The sequence below is a fragment of the Motacilla alba genome, chromosome 9 (assembly GCF_015832195.1).
Source record: "Motacilla alba alba isolate MOTALB_02 chromosome 9, Motacilla_alba_V1.0_pri, whole genome shotgun sequence".
Classification (NCBI taxonomy): Eukaryota; Metazoa; Chordata; class Aves; order Passeriformes; family Motacillidae; genus Motacilla; species Motacilla alba.
In genome coordinates this window covers 16,484,246-16,511,936 of record NC_052024.1, presented here as the reverse complement: position 1 = coordinate 16,511,936, position 27,691 = coordinate 16,484,246, and the positions used below count along the sequence as shown (strand labels likewise).

The window sequence follows — 27,691 nt, the reverse complement described above, 5'->3', positions numbered from 1 at the left end:
TCCTGGTAATGGCAATGATTTTATTTTGTTCTGAAATCTAAACAAAGCATTTCACAAGTTTCACCTGAATAACTGCTGCAAGAAAGCATCTGTCCAAGCCTGTGATGTCAAGGGTTATGTACATGGATTTTCCCCATGAAATCCCCATCCACCAGACAAGACAAATAAGAGAAGATGCCACTTTCAGAGACTTCTCTAGCCTTGCAGGTTGGATGGGGCAGAGCATGATCACTAACTGGGAAATCAGATGCCACCAGGGGAGTTCCTTTACACCAACAGAAGCAGTGCTGATTCACTGGGATGTGTACCATGAAACAGCCATGTAATAAGGCAGGTCAGGCACCCAGGGACCGTGTGAGCAGTGCAGCAGCTCCTTGTGCAAACAGCCCACTCTGCAAGCCTCAATTTCTCAAAAGGAACAAAAACATGGTAAACCTGCCAGCTCACTGCAGAACAACCAGGTCCATGCTAAAGTCCAACACATGAGCTGTATACCTGGGAAGTATCTCTGAAAACAAATCAGCAGCTGTGTCAGCTGCTGTGCATATTTTCTTTCTAGCACTGCCAGACAACATCTCTTCTAGCAAAAAAGAATAAACTCTGAACAATTCTGCTTTGCTCTTTTTCAGAAAAACAAACCCTCCCAAACCTCGACCCAAACTCTGTTTACACCAAAACTGCTGCAGTCCTGAATAGGAGCAATAAATGGAGTGAGCTAAAGTGTTTGTGACAAATAACCCATTCAAACGATTCCAGCATAATTATAGGTTGGCCCTCTTGATGTCACATTGGGTACATCACTGCAGATATTACATTCACCTTATGAAAAGATTGCACAGAGGAGCTCAGTTGGTAACCCAAACAGCATTATGTATCATGAGTCTGTCAGCATCAGGAGTGCATGCACTCTGGCATTTGAAGTCCTGGTGTTTCAAGTGATAATCCAATGTACCAGACATCACTGATCTCTATATAAAAGGGGGCACCACTTTTCCTTTCAACTGGAGCTGTTTTTCACTTCTCATTCTGAAGAGTTGTGTGGTGCTGCCCGCAAGTGGCTACACTGCACAGCAGCTCAATCTGCAGCACTCTGGGTCCCCAGAGAGAAAAAGTGATCAATACTCCAATGCTGCTTTTGTATGAGGTCTCTAAGTGCTTCCATGCAAGATGCTGCTCCTCTGGGTTTTGAAATTACTCTGAAGAGAATGTGAAAGCCCCCACTGCAAATTCATAATCCTGACACAAACTGCAGCTGCAGCACAGAATGAAAATGAAATTCATTGGTGAGCTGTAAGCTGGTCTATTGGCAAAGGTGGAATCTGGGATGTGGGAAAGGGACCTCAAAAACAGACCAAAACCTCGACGCTGAGGGAGCAGGAAAATCGTATTAGAGAAGTACCAGCTGGGGACAATAAAGTGTCATACTTGACAGGGATTTACCCCTCCCTGGTGGGTCTGGGATGGCAAAGACCCTGAGCACTGCATCATCTGAGAAAGGCGGCAGTAATCAGTGTTGGGAGGGAAGACAAAGGCATTTGAAGGATCAGACTTGCTGTGGGTAGATGGGCAGAGCCTAGAAGGTCTCCAGAGCAGCATGTGGATAGTGATGGTGAGTGCAGAGAACAGATTGCATTTTCTATTTCTTGGATACAGCCAAAAGACACTGGACTTCTCGCAATTAATTTCTTCCAGGGGGATCTCAAATTGGCTTTGGCTCTTCCTGCACACAGGCTGGAAGAAGTCTTTCATGCTGAGCCTTAACCTTTAGGACCTCATCCTTCCTGCTGCCTGGCAGCCCACAGGAGCAGGACCAGGCACGCTGGGCAGGCTGGCTTCAGAGTGGGCACAGCTGGCACTTCCTCAGCACAGCCCATAACACATTCCTGGAGCAGGGACATGGTGAGTGCATGTTGTAAGACAGGATTCATGAGCCATGGTGGATGTGAATGAACTTGATGGTCTTTTACTGCCTGGCTGGGTTTTGCAATTGGATCCTGTGCAGGATCAGAGAAATCCAGCCTATGTTAAGTGGTAGTGAAAGAAAGCCAGTCCCACTGTCAACATCTGACATGTGCTGTGTCAACACCTGACAGGACATCTGGCAGGGCCGTCCCTTCCTTGATGTCACTGCTCTAGGGCCATCTGAGGGTTGACAGTAGGCTCCTGTTCCAAATGTCACCCAGCACCCGTCACTGTCTGTCTGTGTCACAGCACAGTGCTCCCCTTGCAGGACAGCACCAGCCTGGGGCTCTGGCCACTACACTGACTGATCTCCATTAGGGAGAATTTAAGCAACATGGCTAAAAAATGAGAAAGCACACTGCTTGCCTCTGTCAGGTCAAGCCACTTCCTCTGGGGCAAGGAAGGACTGACAAGCTGGAAAGGACTGGATGCCCTAGGTCTGAGCAGGAGGAAGAGGAGAAGTGATGTCCCCTGGTCTCACCCCTGTGACTGCAGGGGCAGTAACAGCCCCGTTCCTCCATACAGCTCCAAGCTGCCACTGGGACTATCAAGTGCCACTGGATACCTATCTATTATAGCAGGGGTTGGAAGGGCAGGGCAAGCAGCTGGGTGCTCAGCACCTCTTTTGCTCTCAATCCAAGACTTCCAAGGTTCTGCTGAGTCCAGTCCACCCAAAGTGCTTGGCACAGAGGGTGGAGTGGTTGAGTGCTGTGCCCATGAATGTTCCTGCAGACAGGCAGGCAACAGCTGGCGGGAGGAGGAACATTTCCTTGGAAGGGTTTTATCATTTTAAAGGGAACAAATTCCAATTGATTGCCCTTGTAAGAACCTGCATGGTACTTGCACTTCTAGCCTAATCAATAGAAATTTTAATTGCTCTGGTAATTACACTTTCAGCAATGCTGCAGTCCTTTGTTCTCCAAGTGGGAGACCAATATCCGCTGTTCTCCGGTGGCCCCATCTGGCTGCAGCTTGGAACAGCATTTGCCACTTGGAGGGGAAGGGACATTCCATCAGTGACCAGGGTGACACCAAGCCTTGACACGCACAGCCTGGCTGGTGCAGATCTCTGGGGCACTGGGCACACTCCCCAGGTCAGAATGGGTTTCTGCCAGCCAGAATCACCTCAGCTTCCACCTGTTAAAGCTGCTGCTCAAGAGCTTCACACACCTGCACACCTGCCATAAGTCTTCCCCTGGAAAAGGTCCTAGGTTTGATGCTGAGGGCACTGGGCTCTAGGGTGCACGTTTCCAGTCCTTCCCATGCATGAGCTTGCAGTGTGTCACCAGTATTTCTCCTCTGGGCTGTAAATGGTTCCAAAATACAATGTAGACACCAAGGTTATGTTGCTTTAGCTTCTGGCTACATCTTCAGGAGGCAGAAGAGCTGTTACCCTCTGAATCCTGATGGGTTCTGTCAAAGCCTGACTACACTTGGGAGAACACCGGCCCTACAAGTTACCCTGGAAAATTACTATAAGGAAGAACCATCGTGACAAGTGCCATGCTACTGTATGGACATCAGATTAACCCTATGACAGGCCCAGTGCTTGAGAGGAACAGTTTCTGCTTGGCTGAGCAGGAGCCATGTCTCGTGCTTCCCAACACTATTCAAATTTAAAGTTCTTGTGCTTGGTTCCAGAACCAAGCACATGTTCAGCTCAAGGGTATTTTACCTGCAAGAATGAGTCAGCCGTAGCACAGACCTTCACGCTTCAGCTCCCCAGCCAAGGACTGTCAGAGCACTGGGCTGCACACAGGCTTTAGGGGGGGTAAGCGTGTGTGCAAACCTAGCAAGGCTCTCCCTGGGAAATGGGATCCTGCTCCCCCCAGGTTGGTCAAGCAAGCTATGAAATACAAAGTATGGGGGCCTGCAGGAAGGTGTAACTGCAGTTTGGATCTGTCAGGCACACACAAAGTCTGGATTTACTTGCAATTGCACTCATCCTGCCCACAATGTATTTTTTCAAGCCATGATCCTGGCTGGCATGGCCCAGGGTGGCTCAGCTCCTGTGCCTGCCAGAATCACAGGACACAGCCATAAATCTCTCAATCAACAGCTGTTAACGTGACACAGCTACTTTGTCACACACTGGGCCACTCACAGCTAACAGCAAGGTTTCCAAGAAGAACTGCTACTGGCCTTAGCACTTAAACAGAACAGCTCTACTCATGTCCCTGGAGCTTCCTCTAACAATGGCAGAAAACACCCACTGCAGCCTGAGGAGAGGAGGGTCTGTGGCAGAAAAACCACAGCTGCTGATTTTTGAGATATACACCACACAATTAGAAACACTGGTCTGTAAACATCCTCAACAAAGCCGAGCAGGTCTGGGGGGTTTCTTTTCCTCGCTGTTCATTGTGTGCCACTGCCTTTAAAACCCTCAAGAACAGACGCTCCTCCCTTGTTGATTTTGTGCTTTGGTGCTGAACTGCACGTTGCCCTGTGAGCTCAGTGGTGCTGGAGGCACCAGCTCTGCTCATACAAGGCTCTGGGCCTGGGATACTCGGGATGGGACAACATGTACCATGTACCACATGCTAATCACCCACCCAAAGGCAGGAAGGAGTCTGCCACATATGACCTCCCTTCTTGTTTAAATGTTAAGATTTCTCAGCTAAGACACTGCTCTGTGCATTTGCAGATGTCCCTCTTCCTTGCTGGGACTGCTCTTGTTGGCCTTTCTGAGAAGATCTAATTACAGGCTGTTCTGTTCATTGACAATTTCATACACTCTCATTTTTTAGGTTAACTTGAATAACTGGCAAGAAGCAGAACTACATGGGTGGAGTAACAAGCCATGGATTTATGACATGCTGGTATTCAGGGTGAACACAGAAATATCCTGAACTCTGCTGCTGCTGTCAATTTGATAATGAGAATGTGATTTGAAATAAAAACATCTTGGGTGCCAATTCACTACAGCAGCTAGTAAAAATAGGCAGAATACCTAGAAATAGAGGACTCTGTGCTCCAAACACATCCAAAGCTTGAATATCATATAGTATCTTACAAAAACAGAGCACGTGGCTGCACTGGGGCTGTGATACCACATAGGCCATTCAGTAAACCCCTGCATGAGCTTCAGCAGAGAGAACAGGGTGCTCTGTGGGTCTAGCTAAGCACAGGTGAGTGTGAGTTTCAAGTGCTCTGCAGCCTTTGGGTGCTTTCCCCCAGGCCATGCTCCCGGAGTAACCCCAACAGTGTAGAGTGTGAGTCTCAAACATCCCTGGGTAAAGCCTGGGTGAGCTCTGTCAGAGCCTGAGGTACCCAAGAGCAGGCCTTTTAGACAAATAAAAGCAGCTTTTAAAAGATAGAGAAAAAAAAAGGGCGCTGCAGGGCCTTGTGCATTTTAAGGAACCTGGCCTTTACAGGAGCTGCTCCCAGTTTCAGGTCAAGCCTGAGGCCTTCTTTGATCTACTTTTAAGTGGTACAAGCAATTGTGATCCCTTTGGCAGGAGGCAGGGCAGTCTCCTTTCACTGCACCTTCCTGAGTGCGATCTTCCACAGGACTCACCTGTTGCTGTCCCGGTACTGATAGATATAACAGCCCTGGGGCATCCCACTCTCCTGGTCCAAGGTAAACGAGAGCTTCATCTGCACAGAGGAGAAGGGGTGTGGGACAATGAAAAGAGAGAGAGCAAAAAAAAAAAGAAGCAACATTTTAGGCTTTTGGTCATTACAGCAACTTCAAGCAAGGCTTGTGGGAGAAAGCTTAACTCACCAAGGCTGACACGCAAACACCGTGGCCTGGAACATACTGTGGGGTTCCAAACCTCAGGGAAAAGTCACATGCGTTGCAGAAACCTCTTGCTTTTTCCACCCTTTGTTACTATAAAGTGTTCGTGGTTGCTCTGAAATGCACGGGTTGTAACAGCTCAGGCCTCCAAACCCACCCACACACACCAGCCTTCAGCAAAGCGGCTGCGGTTCCCCTCAGACACTACAGAAATGAGTTTCTCCATCGGCAGCTGGAGTTCCCACGAGTCTTTCTCTGAAAACTTTCCCGGCTCCATCTCATTCCTCCAGTGCATTAGAACAGAGGAGAAACCACAGAGAGAAAGGTGACAGATTTTTCCTTCTGTGCAGAGTTATTAAAGAGCTGTTAGAAGGGTTTGCAGCTTGGACCCGCCTCCGGCAGCAGGCTATAATGGGACCTGGAAGCTGCTTTGGTTGCAGCTCCAAGAAGGCATTCAGCAAGGGTTTTTGGATTTCAAACACAGCTTGTTTTATTAAGGGGGAAAAATTAATCCTCTTTCAACAAGCAACAGAATGGTTCTGTGGGGGGACTTTCTTGCTGAAAATGTCTTCAGTGATTTTATACACTGAGCTGCCTAGAAAACAGCAGAGAACTGAGTTCTGCAACAGCCCTGCCCATCCAAGCAGCTCCTCATTACCCTGGGGAAAGCTGCTGGCCCCCAGGTCAATGTCCCACCACTTCTCACAGCCATGAAGTGTGGCCCCTGGGCTCAGCTAAAGAGCTGCAGACCTTGACCAGGAGCCAGCAGGGAGGGTAAGAGGCGAAGCATCCTTTAGAGGAGGTAGCTGCCAGTCTTCATGCATGTTTTTGGGGTCACAGAGATTACTATCAGCAGGGCTGTTGCTGGATTGTGCAGGACTCCTGAAATGGTCTGGGTAGATGACCACAAAGGCTAAAAGTCAAAGGAAGTTTGTTATGATGAGCCCGACCTTTTTAAGCAAGGAAAGGAGGAGAGCAGTGTTGAGCCACTGCATTTGATCACAGACTCCTCTCCTCTGGGCTCCAAGAAAATTGCTAACTCAAATTAATGGCTTATTCAGGAATGAATACAGAATTAAAACATCTTTCTCCTTTAGGCTGTAAAGGAACCCTGTGTGCTGAATCACTAGATGATGCACTGATTTTCCCTTCCCTAAAGAGTAGCAAAGTCACACACTGTGCTCTCACTGACCCAAATAAAACTGCATGCCAAGAAATCATTGAAAAATTCACCACCTTGAATACTGAGTTAAGAACCAAGTACTAGGCTGAGGCCAAATTCAGCTGAGCTCCCTTGACATCCACAGCCCTACCAGTGTAAGCCATTCTGAAACACAAGCTCGTGTAACACCACATAATATGAGTGCCCATGGTACACACATCACAGTTCATAGACTGTCAAGACAGTGACCCCTTAACACTCTCCACAGCTCCCCTTCTTGCAAGCCCTGACCTTGCACCAAGCAAGATCAGTCAGAGCCACTCTGGAGAGCAATGTTCCTGGCAGGACCAGCACGGCTGGCTGGGGATGCTTCTTCTGGCCAAGATCCATGAAGCCTGGCTGTGGATCCAGCCTCTCCAGATGCTCTGATGGCACATGGCAGCTACCACATGGGAGCAGGAGGTCACCAAGAAACAAAGGAACCTCCCCAAGGGACACAAGCAATCAGCTTGCTGGCCATACGTGCTCTATAAGCAGAGTCCCTGGTTTGGGGAACTGAAGGAGGAACTGGGAACTGCTTAAAGCCATTTTTTTCTGGGCCACTTTTTCCAGAGCTTTCCTGCTAGGATATAAGGAAGCACCTCTGAGGCCAAAGGGACAGCAATTACTGCAGACACAGATCCACCAGATCCTTTTCTTTGGAAAAGGCACTGCACCAGAGAATCAGTGAAGATGACGCACAGAAGGAGTGCAAAATTTGGCAAAATTGTGGCTTTGGCAACTTTCAACAATAATTTTGATCAGGACAAACTCAGGAGTGCCTGAACCTCTTGCTTGCATCTCTCAGTTAAGTGAGCTCTGGGGTTGCACTAATTGAGCATCTCTGGTCATAGCTCACCTGGGCTCTGGGTGCAAGCTCAAGGGTGGAACCACCTCTGTGCAAGGACACAAGTCCAGGGGGAGGGAAGAGAGGAAGCAAGGAAGGAAGGAAGGAAAAAGGCTGGGAAGGAAAACAGCCTTGTTTTGAGAGGCTGCTAGGGAAAGCCTTGGGGTAATCAGGTATGGGAAGGTGACCTTTCCACTATCGGAGGGCATGAGGTCCCATGGAACCTGCCGACCCCAAAAGGAAAGATCACAGCTCCCAAAGATATCTGGTTTTCAACTTTCTGTTATTTTAATCCTTCTTTGTCTGCTCATGGTATTCCAAACAAATAAAACACACCCTGCTTGGCAGGCTCAGCCATCTCTGCATCATCTATCAGTGCCAGCAAGGCCTGCATAGTGGGAACTGTACATGGCTCGACCATCTGGGTCAGTGCTGTCAGGAAAGAGGATGTTGCCATCACCCACAGTGACAAGAGGACCACACTCAGAGAAAGGTCAGGGTCAGGCTGTCACACAGAGAGGTGTGTAACTAAAGATCTGTCCCAGTAACCAAAGCTCAAGGCAGATGTGCTGTCACTGATTCCCAATCCATGCTCTTCTGCAGATCTGCCCTGCTCATGCACTGTCATGGTCAGCCAGGAGGGGGAAGAGGGGACCTGTGCTTGTCACCAGGAGTCCTTACTGACCCCAAATGAACAGTCAAGCTCTGACTGTGCAGCCACCAGCAATGGTCTGGCTGCCTTTGCTCCTTTGGTGGCATTTGGCCTCTTCGGAGAGCACAAAGCCCTCAGGCAAAACTCAGGGTGGAAAGCCAGCAGGTAAGGCAGCTAGGGAAGAACCAGCTGTGCAGGGAGCACACTGGGAATGCAGAAACTATAAGCTTCCTGCTAAGCTTAACAAGGTTGTCCACACCTACTCAACACCTTGCAGTTGGGTCCTCTCTGCCATTGGAGCCTCAGGAGAGCTCCACTGACCAGACTCTGTCACTTCTTCACTGCCCTGCTCACTGTAAAGGCACTCATGCTTCCCAGCACATCAGTGCTTTGGAAGGTCAGCACAGATTTTTTTCTCTCACGCTAAAGCTATTCTATGAAGCTCCTGCTGTCACAGACTTCTGAAAACAAAACTCAAGTGTCCTTTCCCAGCTCTCTGCACCCCTACAGTGCTGCTTCTCTCTGGTCCTATCTTCTCCAGCAGATGCCCTTTCCTTTTGCCTTCACTCACAACACACAAAACCTCTGGTTACTTCTGAATCCCAGAAGGCTGCAGGGCAAGGCTGGGACAAATGTCAGGAGCTGATCAACCACTTCATCATTCTATCTGACTTTTGCCGCAGCAATGTCATGAGACATCCAGAACCTTCTGCATACACAAAGCCCTACAAATCCAGCAGCCTTTTGCAATTACCCCTCTGGCACAGCTTTAACTCTTAAACAATTTGACAACACTGCTCCAACACCACATTGCTGTTTGAAGCTCCTTTTTGTGTGTGTCACTGTTCCTTGTCAGAAGGGGCTTGCTGTAAAGCCAGCAAACAGGCTAATACCACAGCACAGGGAAAGGCACCGTTCCCAAAAATACTGCATTTTATACCTGCAGGGCCAATGGGGGACTGAAGTATCTTAGAGAAATGCAAGTGCAGGGTGACCCCCATCACAAGGGAGGTTCATCAGATCAAGGGATCTTCGCCATTAAACATATGAAATCATTTCATTTTACAAGACTCTGCTGGGCTTCCCTGGGAGAGGAAAGGGAGAGCAAATTTCCCAGCACTGAACTGCAGTGTGATTTGGCTTGCACTGCCCCTTTTGGTAGTGCAGCCCTGAAGCTCACATGCTAATAAAGACCCCTTTCCACTCCACTGGCACTGCACATAAAGGAGCGTTCGGCATGGTGTGTGCATGAACTCAGTGGGAAGGGGAGCTGGAAGGCAGCCATGCTGAGAACAGAGTGCTGCCTAACAGGAGAGCCCCATCAATAATTGTGACATCAGAGGCACAGGGAGGTGTGTGAATAAGAGCTGTCAAAAGGAGTAATTTGGATCTCTTTGGATACAGTGATGGATAGGCTCGCGTCACCAGACACAACTGCAGTACACCCGAACAGAAGAGGAGCAGAGCACTGAAATTCAAAGGGGCTGGGGAAGGTTGTTTGATGGGCAGGACGCTGTTGACTCCATGGATGGGAGTATCTCTTTTAAGACACCAAGCAGGTGTGAGCACACTATCCTGTGACTGGTCAATGGAGCAAGAGAATGTACTCACAGCACACAGAAGCCCTCAAAGATCCTTCATGCGGTTTGGTGGCACGTACTGCAAGCTCAAGGTGAAGGTAATGCCACCTTCTTGAGGAAAGCCACCTTGAGGAAAGTCATCTCCTGAGCCCACAGCACTGAGGGCTGTACACTTGTTTGTACAATTACTCTACTCTTTGGATTAGTAACATACTCCCACTCTCTATCCCTACATCCTTAAACCCAGCTGAGAATGCAGCTGGCTGACAGCAGGATGCTCCTGTTCCCCCATCTGCCAGACATTGACGTGCCTCATCTGCACCCAAAGCTCCCATCCCATCCCCAGCAGAGGTGAGCAGACACTAAACCAGTGCACAGATACAAGACACCAGTGAAGCAGAAGAAGCAGCTGCCCCTCAGTGCACTCTGTGCTGCCTGAGCCCTGGGGGGACCCAATGCCCTGCCCAGGCAGACAGGCCTTGGTGGGGGTGTTGGAGAAGCTCCCTACGTCTTGTGGCTTCTTCCACCAAGGCTAAGAAGAGATTTTCAGAAAGAGTGAACAGTGCTTCACATTGCCATGGACCTCCAGACTTGCCTGAGTTTCAGTGCAGGCAGCAGCCATCTTCATTTTAAAGGATGTTTTAGACCAGCAGCAGTTGGGGGCTCAGTCATGCGATAAAGCCTGGTAGCTCCAACAAGAAAAGAGGATGAGGAGCACTCTTCTGGCTGCTGAAATGCTGCCAGTCCCTACATTGACCTGACCGGGCAAATTCTGCATGCCCCTTGAGTAAATAGCTTGGCTTGGATCCTCCGTTCCCAGTCTTGGCTCTGAGCATCAAACCTTTGTCATGAGATGAAAAGTTTTCTCTACACATGCACTGTGTCAGAGAGGAATTATCGGTTCAGCCGAGGAACCAGGTCAGATCTGAGCTGTCCCAGTCATAGGGCGATGTAAGGGCAGCCTTGGTTGGAACTGGTCAAGGTAATTCCACTGATGTGGGGGGAATTCAAGCAGAAAGAGTTCACCCAGGGCAAGGAGGCGAGGCAGAATATGAGCCTCTGAGACAAAAACCAGGGAACTGGATCTAAAGATCACACCGAAAACAGTTTCCTGAAAGGCAGGGCTTCTTTTTCACCCTGGGTATTTAATCAGTTTTTACCCCATTTGCACGGAAGTCCAAAAAGACTGGTATCTGCTCTGAATTGGAATAAAGGCTCCCCTCTCCAGCAAGCTCTAGAAAGCTTTTTAAGAATAAACTTAGTCATCAAGCAGGTTTTTATGCCCCGCCCAAACTTTGGTTTTGACCCGAAAAAGAAATAGTCCTGAAGTCCTGACACTCACTTTTAAAACCACAAAAAACGAGCCATGCTCCAGTAACGTAATCACAGAGTTTTCTGGCACCTCATCCCTTAAAAATACATCCATCTGCCTCCACGCAGGCCATCAAACTCAATCTTGTTCACAATGGATTTCCCAATTCCTGCGTGCTGGAAGCACTGCAGCGGTGCTGGCTGTGCCGGCTGGATGAGCCCTTACAGCAGCACAGGCTGCAAACCTCACAGCTGTGTTTTCACTTAAAGAAGCTGCTCTGGAGACCAAAGCACTTCTTCCATGAGCTTTTCTATTTGTGCTGCAGCTGAAAATTGTTGGAGAAAGACCCTGGGTAGTGGATGAAGAACATGTGGTAAGGACAGGATGGGGGTAATAAAGGACAAACCAAAAGTCCTACAGTGGAAAAAAGAGGAAAGACAAGGAAACTTGCAACCAGCTCAACGAGTTCCTCTCACACTGGGTTGGAGGAGTCCTTTCCTTTTGGCTTTGTAGACAGCAAATCTCAGCACCTGATTATGGGACTGCTGTTGCTACTGGTTGTAAGTCATGAATTGGTCCTAAACTGGTACATCACACCTACTGCCTCCTCAGTGAGGCTCCTTCTCCCCATCCCTACAAGGACAATTTCCAGGTGAAGGTTTAAATTCTCAGAGGTTCCTGAACCTGTCCCTGCTGCCCCATTTCCTCAGCACATTAGCCAGCAAAGTGCCTCTGTTAACAGGCTACAAGATCCATGCATGGAGCTAAGGACAATGTGAAATCAAACCCCAATCCAGCCTAGGAGAAGGAGCTGAAACACATTTGGGGTATTACTCTGGTCTGAATCCTGCTGCTTACTTTTATTTTAAAATCCTATCATTTACTTAGCTGCTGCCTGCATTATACAGCTGCATAAAACATGGGAAAAGTCAGTGAATTCCTGACATGGCAGATGGAAAAGAGAAGAGAGCTCTTCCCTCTTAAATTAATCTGGAAACCCAAAGGTTCCCAGCCTGGGACCCAAAGCCACAATAAGCTATTACTAAATTATCCCACAGGCTGCAAGAGCTCTTGCTCTCCAAACATCAGCCCTGGGATGCAGTGAGGGGGTCTCCCTGTCACAGAAGTGAAGGCACCAGCACTTATTCCCTGGCACATAAGAGGGCTGCCCTATTGATGGCTAGTGGCCCCCAAAACCTCTGCTATGGGTGGTTGGGCAGCACAGCAAAACCAGGAAGAACTGTGGCTGGATCCTTTGCAAAGACAGGCAGATGCTGTCACCAAAATGACAAGCTGGCATCACACCCTTGGCTTTCATGTCACAGCTGCAAGTCAAAGCTGAAGAGCCTTTCCAGAAAGACAGGGCACAAGACTACTTTCACCACTTGGCAAAAATATAAACTGCAAATGAGTTTATTTTTAAGCATTCACACTTGCCTGCAACGGAGGTTTCGGATGCAATCCACAAAAGAAATGGATCCAGATTTATTTAGAAAGAAGAGCTGAATACTTCCGTTCATTTCATAAACTGGATGAGCTCATTCTCTACATGCACGATTAAGAAACCACAAAACTAAAATACAGATTATAGAATTGTGAAGAGCTTGAATTTGTGGATTAAAAATACCTTCTTCAAAAGCTAACAAATTGTGACACTGCACTGCATGCCCTAGACCACTAGGGAACTGTCAATGAAGTTAAAAGTATTTTCTACACATATACCAACTTGAAAATAGAAGCAAAACATCCCTAGGAAATGCCACATTAAAAAAATGTGACACTAACAAGACATATGCCAAGTTTCACTGCTTGGCTGTTTCATTTTCTGTTACTCAGAGCTTGTCTCCCAGCCTCCCTTTAAAGCATTCCCTGATCTTTTGTGTCTCCCAGTCCCATCCATGCTCTGACAAAAAACAGTTTTTCACTCATTTTGCCTTGTGCAGTAACAAAACCCTCACAAGCTGGGCTTTGCCATCCTCGGTTGAGACAAGAGATTTTGGGCTGCAGAAAATTCTTGCTTTTTGAAAACTGATGATGACTATAGGCTTAGCAGGAAACAGGGGAGCAATTTCACCCTGCCCAGCCCCAATGGTCTCTTCTTTACTTGAGAGATTTGGGAATTCACTTGGGAAAGCAGGAATTTGCGAGAGGAGGACGATCTAGTAAGAAGGTAGACAGCAAACAGGAATCTGAAACAACCCCAGAGACTCCTGGGGAGGTAAGACTGCCTCTTCTCAAACAATTAAGAGTTGATGGCAAATGAAGTTTCCCTGTCCATGAAGAAGTTGATGGCTGGAGGGAAGCACTCAGATCTCATGTACTTATCAGAGGGTTGAAATTCCCTAGGAGAGATCAGAGGCCAACAGCCAAAGGCCAGAGAGCAGCACAGGGACCTGTAACTGGTGTTAACAGAAACAGCCAAGAGCTGGGTCTACAGTTCCACAGCCCACAGGCACCTGCAGTTGGTGCAGAGCCTAGAGAAGGAGAATGACACCAGCAGCACCCACTGATATCCAGGACTGACACAGATCCTGGGCTCAGCCAGCAGGGGCTGGCAGAGCAGCAAATACATCCACTCCTCTGAAAATCCTGGAGCAAATACACCAACCAAGTTAAAGTAACCACATGAAAAAAAGGAAATACTTCTCACCATTAACAAGGAGAGGAACTTTGGGGGTACAGCTGACATAAAATTTCTCCTAACCTGACAGTGCCAGCAGCCAAAGAAAGGGTGTTTCTGTGCAGCCATGGCACCTGTGGCCCATGGGTCAGTCACAGCCAGAACCTGAGGGTTCTGTGGGACCAACACCAGCTTTGTCATAGGTTGGGGGTGTGGAAGTTGGTATGTATGCCACCTTGAGCTGACAGAGAAAAACAAAGGCTGGTCAGAAAGAGATCCCTAAGGCATTTCTGCCCCAAAATGGTATGTGAGAGCTTGAAAGAAAAGTAATTAGTGTGTTCTGCATTTGCTTTAGATGAAAAGTGACACAACCAAGTAGAAACCCTCTCTCAACTCGCTGCTTGGTATGCTGCTATTAGAGAGTACTACAAGGTAACAGGTTATTATCCCAAACTGCTATGATTTTAGACACCTGACAGCCATGCCTGAAAACAGGTCTTAACACTGACCCCAGGTTTAAACAGGGTCAGTGCTCAGCCCTGCTGTTCTGTGAGAGCCTGTGGCCAGTAGAGAACAGCATTGCAGAAGCCAGCAGCTCTCAAAGAAAGGTCAGATCCAGACCCTGATGGATGAACAGCTCTGCTAAGGCACACAGCACCACAAGGGAAACACAGTGGTCCCCACGGGCAGTTTTTTAATGGAAAACAGATCATGAACACCAGCAACATTAGATGAAAAGTGAGGGGGAAAACAGCCCTTCCCAAAGCACCACACAGTCTTTGAGAGCTGCCCCAGCCTCACGCCAGGAATAGAGCAGACAGCAGTGGTTACCTGGAGGAGGATGTGACACTGTGCTGTCCTCAAATGGCTCAAGGCATAAGGTAGGCAAGTTAAGAGCCCTGGGTGCAGATGTGTCTAGGTATGTGGCAAGAGAAAGAAAGGTTTGGTGTATTTTACTGCACCTGACTATAGCACAACTTTCCCTCACCCCACAAGCCTGGAGGATGCTGATACATGTTTTACAAATCAGCCTATTTTATGTCTTCCCTATGACTATTTTGTGCCTCCCTGTAATGTGCCCAGTCTTTGTCATTGCTACTGGGAGGATACAAGGAACCGAGGGCAGATCAAACAAAGCAAATCCTATTTTCTTAAGTTTGTTAATGGAAACTGCTTCCCCTGCTAAGCCACTAATGGGGCTGTGAGAATCTAGGAGCACAGATTAATTCAGTACCCAGGTACTGCCTCATGCCTGGAGGGATTTCCGTGGAGTCTCACTGGAGACAGATAAAGCTTGTAATACCCTCCATACAAGAGATAAATCCATTAAAATATGAACAGCCCCTGTGCTGACATGGTAAGAGCTCTACCAGGTAACAAGAATGATCACAACAGTATTTCTAGGTTTAGTTATATCTGCAACCCATTAACTGGGACTGTGAAGACCAGAATACCCTGATTACACCACACTGATCTCAGTTTGACAGACACACCATTCTCCCCCATCCCTTGGGGTGCTGCTGTGAAATACCTGGCAGTCCTGAAGTCCAGACCTAGTGCTGCTGACTCAAGCTTTGCCCAGTCCCTGGGGACATTCTGGACTTCCTTGCAGTATGTTACAACCTGCCAGGACTGCAGGCAGCTCCACCATGTCCTTGGCCAAACCTGTTCCCCCTGACACTGTTACAGCACGGGGATGGGAAGACATCTTCTGCCATACACACTCAGAGCTGCAGAGCATCTTCTCCTAAAGCTGCATGCCACAGAACACCACTCCACATCCCACCATGGCAGTGCTGGCACGCTCCTCCCTGGGCACAGGTCAGCCGTGTGCCATGACCTCCTTTCCCTGACTTCACCAAAAATCCCATGGTGTGTCTAAGCACAGTGGTTCAGTGCATGAGTAGGAGATCCAAAGCTTTCCATAAACACTCCTCTCCATTCCCGTGGACAGCACGAGTTGCTGCTGTTAGCCCAACTGCCGGGCTCCCCTGGGAAGAGACTGGTTGTGGCGTGGTTGAATTCTTCTGGCAGCAACCTGCTCCCGGCCCACATCTTCCTAGAGGCTCCAGGCTCCTCTGTCACAGGAAAAGAAGGAAGCAGGAGTGGACAGTGGCCAGGAGACTTGTCCTAGCAAGCCCAGACCCCATGGCAGTGAGACAGGTACCCTGCCCTCCAGCTAACCCATGGCCAGCTGTCCTCTGGCTCCAACACAGCTGTGCTTCAGCGGAGAAGCAATTTCTGCATGCAGGCACTTCAGAAAGGGCTCTGGCAAGGTTCACACTGAAAAGGTGTAAATTCTATAGCATTTTTGTAGGGCCAAATTGATGTCAGAGCCCATGATCCTGCTGTGGATCCCGGAGTTGGAGTGTGGGGAGTAGGATCAGGGAATCCTCTTCCAGTGCTAATGCACAGCAGGCTGTTACAACCCTCTGCTCCACACTGTGACTGAACATATGTAAGGGGCTCAATATGGTTTATGTTCAGTAGCTGTGGTTTCCAAGCAGTATTGCATTTCTTTAAAATAAAGATACATAATATTTTAAAACTATTTTTAAAACCAGCCACAAATCTGCAACCTTTTACGTCATTCCTCCTTCCTCCCATCAAACCTAAAACACAGCACACAGTCAGAGAAGATCAGCAAGCTCATGTGTGAGAACTTGGCTGCAGGGATCTCATGTGTGCCTGTGCACACTCATTCACAGAGGGAAACTCAAAGCTGTCATTCAGGTACAATCCATGTTTAAGCTTATCCAGGATGTATTCCACTATTTCCAGTGTGGGTACTAGCATGCTGTATGCAGGGCAGGAGGCTGTAAGAGCTGACCCAAAGCACGAGGTTGTCTATGTAACAATCTGCCTCAGCAAGTGTAAGGTTTCCTGCCTCTAGTTCAGCATACAAGCAACCTGATTTTGTATCACCCTAAAATCTCATCACAGCCTTCCCTTGCCAGGACTGCTCCCATCCACACCTAAGGCAATTCACAACACAACCGAATCTCAAATTCCCATTTTTAACATACCCCTCCAGAAGGCAGCATCAGCTGGAGCAGGGAAACCTTACCAAAATCCGTAGAAATTATCCTTATAAGACATTCTGCAAAGGTTGCTCCCTAGAAATGCCTGTCTGTGGAGTACAGCAGCTCTTGCAGAGCTCTCTGAGTTTTGCAGTAGTCTTGCATAAATCAGTCTTTTCAGTTTGCCAGCTTGATGGACTTGGGTATTTGTTGGGTTAATTTTGTTCAGTCAGCCCTGGAACAGGAGTTGTCCATACCAAAGCAGTAAGTTTTAAAGGCAGAAACCAACATCGTATTTTACAGACAGAGTCAAGTTCTTAAAATCAGTTATTTATTCCAACAATATTAAAAGGAGACACACCACTTTCTCAGTCATTTTTCCATTCTAGTATTTTTATTTTTTTTAAACCCATGAGCTTAATCCCTAATTTTTCTACGGAAAAGCTGGAAGGAAAAGAACACAGGGAAGAAGGATCAGCTTGCTAGAGCATCCACTGTGCTTGCTCTCCCTTTGGAGAGGTTGTTGGGCTTATGGCTGAAATTAAATTTTTAAATACTTTCTGAAAGTAAATAAATAAATAAAAATCGCTCCAGGCATCGGTATTAGCTTGTGAAGGAGACCCAAACAATGCATGGGAGGCTAGAAAGGAGCCAGTAAATTCTAAGGGTGTAGAACAGGAGAGGGGATTAAGCCTGGTGATTAAATTAGGCGACGCATGAATACATTCCAATGCACAACATCACTCAAGCACTGGACAAAACATATGGCAACAATGGAGAGGGCTGCCCACGAGGTCACCTTTAATATGATTAGCCATGGACGCCTGAAAGGAGATCTCTGGAGTACCAGCGTGGTAACCCCGCTTTGTGCAGCCTGGAGGAGCTCCCTGTGAAAGCCTTTGAGGCTCCCTGAACCCACACAAACGGCTGCTGTGTGTTCAGGGATGTGCCCAAGTCCACTGAAAGCAGGACACGGACAAAAAAAAGAGCCTTGAAGCCGGGCGAGCGTGCTGAGAGTTGTTTTTGTTCCCCACTCCCAGGGCAGCGGCGGGAGCGGTCCCCAGGGTGTCCTGCCTGACAGCTGGGTCACCACACGGGCTCTCCTGCTCCACTTGGACTTTTCAACTCCGCCGTCCCGCATTCACCGGCACCGCTCCTCGCTTTGAACGGGGGAGAAAGCGCCTCATCCATCACTGACACCAAGGCAGTTAATTCACTTCTTTACAACTGGAAAGGCTTTTGCTGCGAGCAGGAGGGAGTGCAGGAAGAGTAATGAAATCCAAAAGGGAGCCAAATGATGCTTTCCTCTGCTAGACGCCAGCGCTGGCAGTGCTTGCTGCTGGCACTGTCCGTGGTGGGTGAAAGGAGACTCTTTTGTGGTATGCCATTAGCTACATCCAAGGCCCCAGTTCATGTTTACCACAGCCACTGCCTTACTTCACTTGGTATTTTTTTCCAGTCCTGTTGATCATACTGCAGAACTGACCAAGTCCCTTTGGAAGCTTTGCTCACAGAAAGCAGAAACAAATTGCTTTTCGAAAAGACTATTTTTTTTTCTTTTGTAAACCAAACCTCACGCTGCTTTCCATAAACCCAACCTAAAGCTGAAATCCTCACTCAAAACTAAAGAGCAAAGGTCTGTGCTAGGCTTTGCCCACACTGCTGGGCTCAACCATGCCACTCGCCCACGGAAATGCCACAAGCCATGGGAGCATCCAGCTGTGCTGCCTGCCCAGACTGCACAAGAGGGCATCTCACACTCCAGCACTACTCTGCAGCCCCAGCAAGTAAAACCCCATCACAACTGCAGCCAGCAGGTTGTCACAGGATCACAGAATATTCTGAGTTGGAAGGGACCCACAAGGATCACCAAGTCCAACTCTTAAGTGAATGGCCCATAGGGGGATCAAACCCACATTATTACCACGCTCTGACCAACTGTCCTGTCAACTGTAATGGGAAGAAACACTCCATGACATCAAAGATAATCTCGTGTGAGTCACTCTGCATGACAACCTTGCTGTAATCAGGTGAGCCCTTCAGACTGCTGAACTCTACCCCAGAGGACCTTGGCACACTCAGCTGAGTTTCCTGCAAGATTTCTCCAGGCCTTTAGCATTTCAGATTCCAGGCAATGACTAACTGGGGACACGTGAGGGACAGGTCCAACAGCAACTTCTTTCACACACTTTGTATCTGCATGGCTGGAGGGTGAAAGTCGTGGAGACAACCCCGGGAGCAACTTGCTCTGGCTCACAGGTCCCAGCAGCTACAAAGGCTCAGTGACAGAGCAGCAACAAACACAGCACAGGACTGCTACCAGCTGAGCTCCTGCTACTGCCAGGAAAAGGATCATCTCCTAAAGCCCTTTCCAGTTTTACATTTCCAGCATGCCGTAACTGCAGAGCCTTGACACAACACACGCCAGGCACTGCACTGTCACAGCTGACATTCAATAAGCTGCGAGATTCCTACCCTCTCATACCATAGAGTCACCCTTGATCCTTCTAATAGATCTCTTAGACTCTCATGGAATCTGCCAAGACTGAAGATCAAGCCAGTTTCTAATGAGACAAGGCAGACCGTGCAGCTGCACGCTAGTTCTAAAAATATTTGGGGCAACAGGGACATGAAAGGTTTGGGGTTTTTTTATTTCAGACAAACAAAAAACCCCTTCTCCAAACCCTTCCCTCTTCCACAATGGAAATTAATGAGGGTTGGGAGAAAAGCCTATGGTAGCTCCCATCTCTTGGCCATTCAAACTCTTTTCAGTAAATCTTCCTCCTCTGAACTGTGTTTTGTACCCATTGCTGTGCTACCACTATGACAAAGGCTACTTGAGGCAAAACCACTGATCCTCAGTGCAGGGTCTAAAGTAAGTTACAGACAATTTTCCTGAAGGGATGATGCCCAGGTGATGTTACTTTGTCCAACTGCTCGGGGTTGGGGCAAGTCCTCTGTCCTCTGCAGAGCTCGGCTGCAGGTGGCAGCTGTGAACTCTGAAGAAAGAAGGTCATCCAGTTCACTCTTGAGGAGTATCCATGTCTCCCTATGAAGTGGGCACACAAGGACAGCTTTGACACATCTCTGCCTGCTGGATTTCCTCATGCCAAGAAAAATGTACATCTTGTTGGTCCCAGCATGTGGAGACCAACTGGCTTCTGCGCTGGGCCTGGCCCGTGGAAGCTCCATTCAGGTACCATATTTCTATCTGGCATCTCCCAGTGCTCACTGTGTGCTCTAGTCTTTACCTCAGAACTCCTGGGATTCTGAGCAATAGCATTCTTCCAGCGTGGAGAACCTCAGAGTACTCTCCTGCACTCTTTTAAGGAAAGTCACACCTGTTTATACTCTCTCAGCTGGTTGCAACAGCACCGTGTTCATGGTCTTTAAACTGATTTCAAGGAACCTCTATAAATGCTTGAGAATCTGAAAAGAGATGATCACACTGCCAAAGGATTTCAAGGTTGTCCCCCTGAGTAAAGGGTATTTGTCAGCAGCTCCCCCTGGAACAATGTTATGGATCCATCAATATATCTGCCTTTTACTCCTACCTAAACATGAGAAACCAATAACTCCCCAGCTCATTTAACCACCCGCATGTTGCCCATTGTCTTATTAAAAAAAAAACCAAAACAACCAAAACAACTAAACAGCAAGGCAATGTGAGCACAGAATTCACTTTCAGTAACGTTTTAAAATAATAAAAAACAGAGAGCTGAAGTGAGAATTCAAAACCTCAAAGTAATTTCAACCATACATACACGAGTAGGGAAAAGTTTATACATGATGCAACAGAAAAAATGACTCACTTTCTGAAATGCCAAAGCCTGTTTTAGTTCATTTTGTCTTCCATACCTGCTAAACACATCAATGACCAAGAAATCATTTAATAAATTGCATTTTTTCAAATCCCATTTTAGCTATTTAAGTATTTTATTTCCCAGTATTGTAGGTCAGGTTCTACTCTAACATGCTAATCAGAAATAAAGTGCAAGCTGGATCACAGGGTTTGCTCCTCAGAAAAACAAGGATAGTCTTGAGATTAAAACAGAGACCTTGAAATTGAGGTGAAACTACAACCCTAAAGTTAATGCAAAACCTCCTGCTGACTCATGGGACTGTGAATTTTTCAGCATCGCCATGAGACACCCAATGAGCAACAGCTCTGCAGCCCCCCAGTTCTGCAGGATCAGGCAGATCAAACCCATGACAGGGCAGGTTTACTTCAACTGTCAAGGATGCCACAAATTAAATTTTGTTGTATTCAAGCTAGGCTGGTTTTTTACAAAAAAAGCCAAGCAAGAGTGACTGCTTGGTTAGTTTGTATTTCTGTGACAGAAACAAGTTTTTCAAGCGCAGTTAAAGGAATTATCCACAAAAATCCCTCCACAGTGATTTTGCATGGCTGGTTTCTTCCAGATGTCTCCAGTCCCTCATGCCACTCAAGTCCAACAAACGCTTGAGGCTACTTTCTCGGTGCCTCTTGCTCAGTTTCCAAGTGACCACCAATTTAATGGCAGCCCATCACAGATGGGCAATGGACTGTGGCCAGCTTAGTTGGTAACTAATTAGCACAAATTCAAGATATTAGCTATCAGATGAGATCCAAAATAGAAATATGTTTCCTTCAGAGGGCAAAGTTTAGTAGTGTTGGCAGGTTTAAGGTGTTGACAATGCAATAACTTGTGAATACACATCTTTGGGGAGAGATGGGTGTTTGTGCCTCAAGATGGAAGCAGGAAATGACAGGAAATGTGTCTCCCACCAGTGAAGGCAGAGCTGCACAAAGGAGGAGCACACTCAGGGAGGTCTTCCTCAAATCCCAACTAAGGAAATAAGTGCAAAGTGGACAACAACCTTATCTGAGATGTCATGCTTCATGCTGCCATTTTACGCAATTTCATATTCAGGGGAAAGCCATACTCTGAATTATGTTTGTTTGCTTAAACAACTTCCCTGTTACCACATGAAGATGCAGAGAAGGGCAAGATAAATGATCCAGACTACTCAAGACAGATTCAAAGCCCCTTGCTTTCAAAACAAACCCAAGAGGTTGCTCAACAAAATGCACTCCAAATGAATCACTGCAAACTTTAACAGGACAGGTCATTTCAGAAGATGTGAGCTTGGACTTGGAACATTTAAAGATAAACCCAAAAGTGGACTTCAGCAGGCACTGGTTTCCTCAGATGGGGCAAGATCAGGTCTGTCCTCAGCTGCTGGGATCTTGGCTAAGATCTTGGCTATGCTTGGATCCTGTAGTCTCATTTCAGAGGGCTATGAAAACCACAGGTGCTTTCTGAGCTTCTTTGTACTGCAGCATCCTTATGCTATGAATGACAAAAGATAAAATACCCCAGGACTCAGAAGGAGTGATCATGCCCAGAAACACCTGATAAAATGAGTTGTGGCCATGAATATTTTCCCTTCTCACTTTAGAACTGAAATGAGAAATCACAGAACTCTAATGTCAGAATCTTTCATCTCCTTCCAAACGCCGTCTTTTGTTATTGTACAATTAGCCTTTCTTCTAGATACTGTTGGGTGAAACTGAGATGGCTCTGACGAAGAGCTGCTACATCTTCACCTATGGCAGATTGATCATATTTGCAGTTATATCAGTCAACACCCAGTGACTCCATCCAAAGAGGATGATGGATTAGCCTTGCAGTCAACTATAATTAATACCTGAAAAAAAAACCCTTGTCAAGTCTTTGTTCAAATACGTGATAAACAGAATCTGGAACAACAAGAGACTTTCTGATGACGTCTGTTCATCACCAGGGAAGAAAAACACCATTAAGTGGAAGGCAAGACTCTCAGAGCAAGATTGTTTCCTCAGCAGAAAATATAAAATAAGAATTTCCTCCCAGCACTCACCCCACATGCACCTCTACACAAACGTGTTTTCCTGGGTTTTATTTGTCTTGCTATCAGAGACACTGAAGAACCAGTTTGTTTCTGCTTCATCAAGAACCAGTTTTTCCATCCTGAACCTTTTTCAATATAGCCAGCAGAAGCCACTACTCTCCCTATCAACCTCAAAAACACCAGGGAGCAGCTTGCTCAGCTGGATCAAGCGCTGACTCCTCTGTTCACCTGAGCTATCAGCATCACGTTTGGGACACATTCCACCACACTAAGCCAACACAGATGCCCTCTATTTCCCCTAGACGTGCTATTTGGCACTGTGTGAGCAGATGACACCAGGATGTTTATCACAAGGCAAGGGCAAGACCCATCTGAGAGCAGTTAATCCACGGAACCAAGAGATGTGTACTTCATGTGTGAATCTGGAGTGCTTGCAAACAATTTCAACCTTGCTTGCAGGTCAGCATGCAACAACTGCCAGCTTCTACAATGCTCCTTCTACAATGGCTGATCACTTACTGGATTCAATCAACAGAAAATGCCAAGCAATTTGGAAGGTCTAATGATGTACTGCCCACTGCAACTCTGTCCCAGGCAAGCAGGAGAGACTTCCATGGGATAGCAGCCCACTGGCTTGGTCCTGGCACACAGAGGCAAAGCCCAAGAACTGAAAAGAATGGGGAGAGAGGCTACTTGTGAAACACACCAATTGCTTCTGCACTGCAGAGATGTTCTGGCCATAGTTCAGCCCTCATGTTTCTCTGCTCTGAATTGTGAGACATATCTGCTGGGGAACCAGAATAAAAAAACCCTGTCCTTAACTGGGCCAGCAATACACAGCAGAAAGAAAGAAGCACCGGTTCTTATTCAACAGGAGTCAGTAATAAACATGAGATGGAGAGAATGGTCAGCACTGGCCCAAGGCACTGGATTTGGCAGGGGAATCAGCTACAGTCCTGCCAGCTCTGCCACCAACACACCATGTGAGCTCGGGCAACTGCATCACCTCTTCATACCATTCTCATTGTCTGGAAGGATGGAGCCAGCCTCCCCTCTGATACTTGCTCTGAGGCTAGCAGGAGAAAGAACCACTAACACTTCTGCTGTGTCACACAGCACCTCAAAATTAAAGCAAAAGACCTGGTTTTCACAGAGAAGTTTCTCAGCTTGCACATCTGTGATAGTTTTATTAAAACTCAAGGGTTAAGTGTTTGTTTAGAAGAAAACCACTCGTACATCACCGGAGGTCTTGAATTTCTGAGCTAGTGGCTGAAATACTTTCTCCAGGAAGAATAAAGTCACCCACTCTTGCATTACTGATGGTAAATTAATGCCAGAGCACCACTGTGTGGGGAGCTCCTTCCTGGCTGTGTTTGCCCAGACATCTGGCTGCAGTGGCTCCCAGCACAACGCTCCACAGCCGAGCCCTGTGCTCCAGCGTCCGACTCTCCCCTCCTGCCAGAGCCAGCTCGACCATTTCACCACCTGCTCCTGCTGGGACACAGCTGCTCAGCTCCTGCAGAACCATCAGGGAATGGCGGGATGTGTGCGAGGACATCAATCCTACTCACACCCCTGGGAAGACTTCATTAAAATCCCAGGGCAAAAGACTAGATTCAGAGAGCTTTCCACTCAAAATCCCAATTTAATCAAATTATTTTAAAACCTCCTGGCAACGCAAACATCTCCATGCAAGCAGAGAGATGCTCAGCCAACACACATCCCCTCTATAACATGATCCCAGAACACCTCCATCCCATGTGGATCCTCGGGTGTGTGTGGAAACTTCCCGACCTAAGCTGTAGATGCTCCTGACCGCAGTGGTGACATCTCATATTCTCCTGCCAAGCACCATGTTCCTCTGTGGTATTGCAGGGAAGACATGCTGAAAATCCTCCCCACTTTGCTGACACACCTTTGTACAGGCATTTTGGGTACTCCTGCAGGAGAGCACCATTCTCCAGGAGGAAGCTGCGGCCTCAGATGCTTGTTTTGATGTATTAACTGGGGCTACACAAAAGACATAAAATCCCCAAAGGAAATTAATCTCCAAGTACATCCAACATTCTCCCAGCTGCCTTTTGTATCACACAGTATAAGCAACTATCCATAATGATCATATAGCACCTGCTGTCCCCATTCTGGGCTTCAGTGATGTCTCTTTAACCAGACATCAAAGAGAAGGAGCAGACAATGGTGGAATTGTGATAGGAAGTGAATAGTGAAAGCTGCTTGTCAGTCTGAGTTTCCATTTATCTCACAGCCCCATACATACTGCCCACCCTGCCTCTGCTGGCATGTTCATGCACTTTTGCTGTAACAGCCTCTTTAGGGAGGTATCATAGCAGTTTTCAGGCTTTTATAGATGGGCCTTTTGGATTTTCTCTTGCACCAAAGCCAAGTGCCCAGCAAGGTACCTACTCCTCAACCTACCCTGATGGAACCAAATCTGAGATGAGTTTGGTACCAACGTCACATGCCATGCAATGAGCACCACGACTTTGTTTTTGAGACTGACCAAGAGATGCAGCTCCAGTCAGGGGCTGGAGAAAAGCCATTTACTCTTCCCTTGACCAGTCCACGCACTCAGTGTGCAGGAGTAGCACATACAGCAGCCTTGGACAGAAAACGTAAGGATCACTCCAGGGAGTAGTCAAACCAGGATGAACCTTTCTGCCCCAACTGCATTTTAAGACATAAATTCAGAATATGCTATTAAAGGAAACACATCAGACTGAAGTCTGTGCAACATTATAGCCCTTTTCTGTCCCATCTAAACACTTCTTCCAACCTTAAGTCTTCCATTCATATACTAATTAACTATATTTTGCACACAATGACTGTTTAAACAGGGTAGAAATATTTATTACTTTCACAAAGCAAGAATAAAAGACCTGAATGCTTACTATACAGATATGAGGCAGGAAATATGACAAAACAATTTCCCATAATTATTTCCAGCAGTTGCTCATATTGGAAAAAGTTAATAATGAGAGTAATTCATTTGTGGTTCTTGAGATTTACAATTAACTAGCATTAGCAAGGACAGCTGTCTAAAAATATGTATTTCTGTGCTATCCCATTAGCCACAACCAAAAACTAAATTTCCCAACATACAGTGTCACAGGCAGTGTCCTTTCTCCTCCTTGCTTTCCATGAGTGAGTGCCCTGAGTCAACTTCTCAAAGCCATTTGCACCAAGCAGGCAGACTAGGTTCTGAGGGCTTCAAAAACTATACAGAGCTGGCTACTAAATCCCAGATGTCACATACCTGGGTGGTTTGGAGCTGGCATTCTGCACACATCTTGGTGTTTGGGACTTCTATGCTTGTTTCCCTATGTTTCCTGAAGCTCTATTAAACGCTCTCTTACTTTAGCAGTACCACCAGCCTTAAATAAACAAAGCTATTCTTGAAGATCACTGATTTCCTTATCCTCAGCAGCCATGGCACAAGATCATAGGCCTCTAGTGTGCTACAGAGCTACAACAATACAATTTTTACTACCTCGAAGTTACTGAAAACAATACAGACCCACAGGGAACAGCAACCCTTGCTCACATGACAAGACAATGGCATCATACACAGGCTGGGAGCAAGCAGAAGTGAGACCATTTCACTACCAATACAACACTCAAATTCCTGTAGCACTCTCACCTTTGTCATTTTTGTTATTTTTTTTCCTTCCCTTTTCCCACACACCTGCAAAGCTAAATATCTGTTTTGCAGAAAACAAGGAGAAAAGCTCTTCTAGCAAACAATTCAGTGCCATTAACTGGTACAATGCAAATGCACTTTGGGTTGTTCTCACAAGGATCTTTGGTCAATGCTGATGTTTTGAGCACCCAGGTGTAAATGTGCTGGTAAAGGTAGAATCACTGGCACAACAAAAGGAAATGCTTAGCTCACAGAGAGTTGTCATAGAGACAGATCAGCATCCCGGGGTATTCTCATTTTAAAAAGGCACAGAAATCCTTTTTAACCTGTCTTCCCGTAGGCATCTGTCCTCGTGATTCATTTCTAAACTGCTGAGGCCAAAAGAGAACCATTTATCAGCACGTCTCCTCTAGGCAGGCTGGAGCTAAGAAGCTTTTCCGCAAACTAGATGGTTTTTGTTGAAAGCGAGTTTCTATCTGATTCTCTGGCTAGTGTTTCTAAAAGCTGTGGGCTGGGGAAGTGATCCAGCTTCAAAGTAACCTGGCCAGGAAAAAAAAAGCAAAGCTGTGGGTTGCGCTCACTTTGCTTTTTAAACCAGGTCAGATCTCTGTTCCAATTTACAGACTGGGTACACCAGGAGCTGTGAGAGGACAGCACAGAGGTGGCATTTCATGGTCCTGTGCAGGAAGGAGGTATTGGGGGGGGAAGACAATATCGTAAATACCTGAACATTTTTTCTTAGTCACATACAAGACTTCTTGCCTTTGCACCTAAAAGCTGCAGCTCTGAATGAGAAGAAATACATTAATCTCTGTCTGTGTGGACAAAGTTTCATAAGCTTCTTAGCTGTTGAAGGTGCAAAGTCTTTAAACCTTTAAAACTCAGCTCAGCTGCTTTTTGGAACTAGGAAGCTGGTAGGCAGCACAGGAAACCATATTCTAGGGAAAAAGCCCCAGAAGGGGCCTATAGGGACAGCTGGATCCCCACGGAATGACTGATGTGTGGCTCTGGTTGCAAACATAGTCCTCAGACCCAAGGTCCAATGCAGCAGGATTCCCTGCAGTCCCAGCAGGATTCCCAGACCTCTGCAGAGGCATGAAAGGAACTGGGGAGTGGGGAGAAAGAATGGGTCACAGGTATGTAGGTTAAAGTCACAGCCAGGATTAAACTAAAGCAAGAATTCAAAATTGCACAGCCCTAAGAAACACACATATAACTGACACTGAACC

The 27,691-nt window shown here is 47.0% G+C and overlaps 1 protein-coding gene across 3 annotated transcripts in view; it reads right to left on the bottom strand.

The window, feature by feature from the left end:
- Positions 1-27,691, bottom strand: part of DIS3L2 (DIS3 like 3'-5' exoribonuclease 2) — a 181,956-nt gene that overhangs the window by 31,655 nt on the left and 122,610 nt on the right. For all 3 annotated transcript variants that reach the window (XM_038145249.1, XM_038145248.1, XM_038145250.1), the window contains exon 15: positions 5,480-5,559. In XM_038145249.1, coding sequence (XP_038001177.1) covers positions 5,480-5,559 — 80 coding nt within the window. The remainder of the gene's footprint in view (positions 1-5,479; positions 5,560-27,691) is intronic.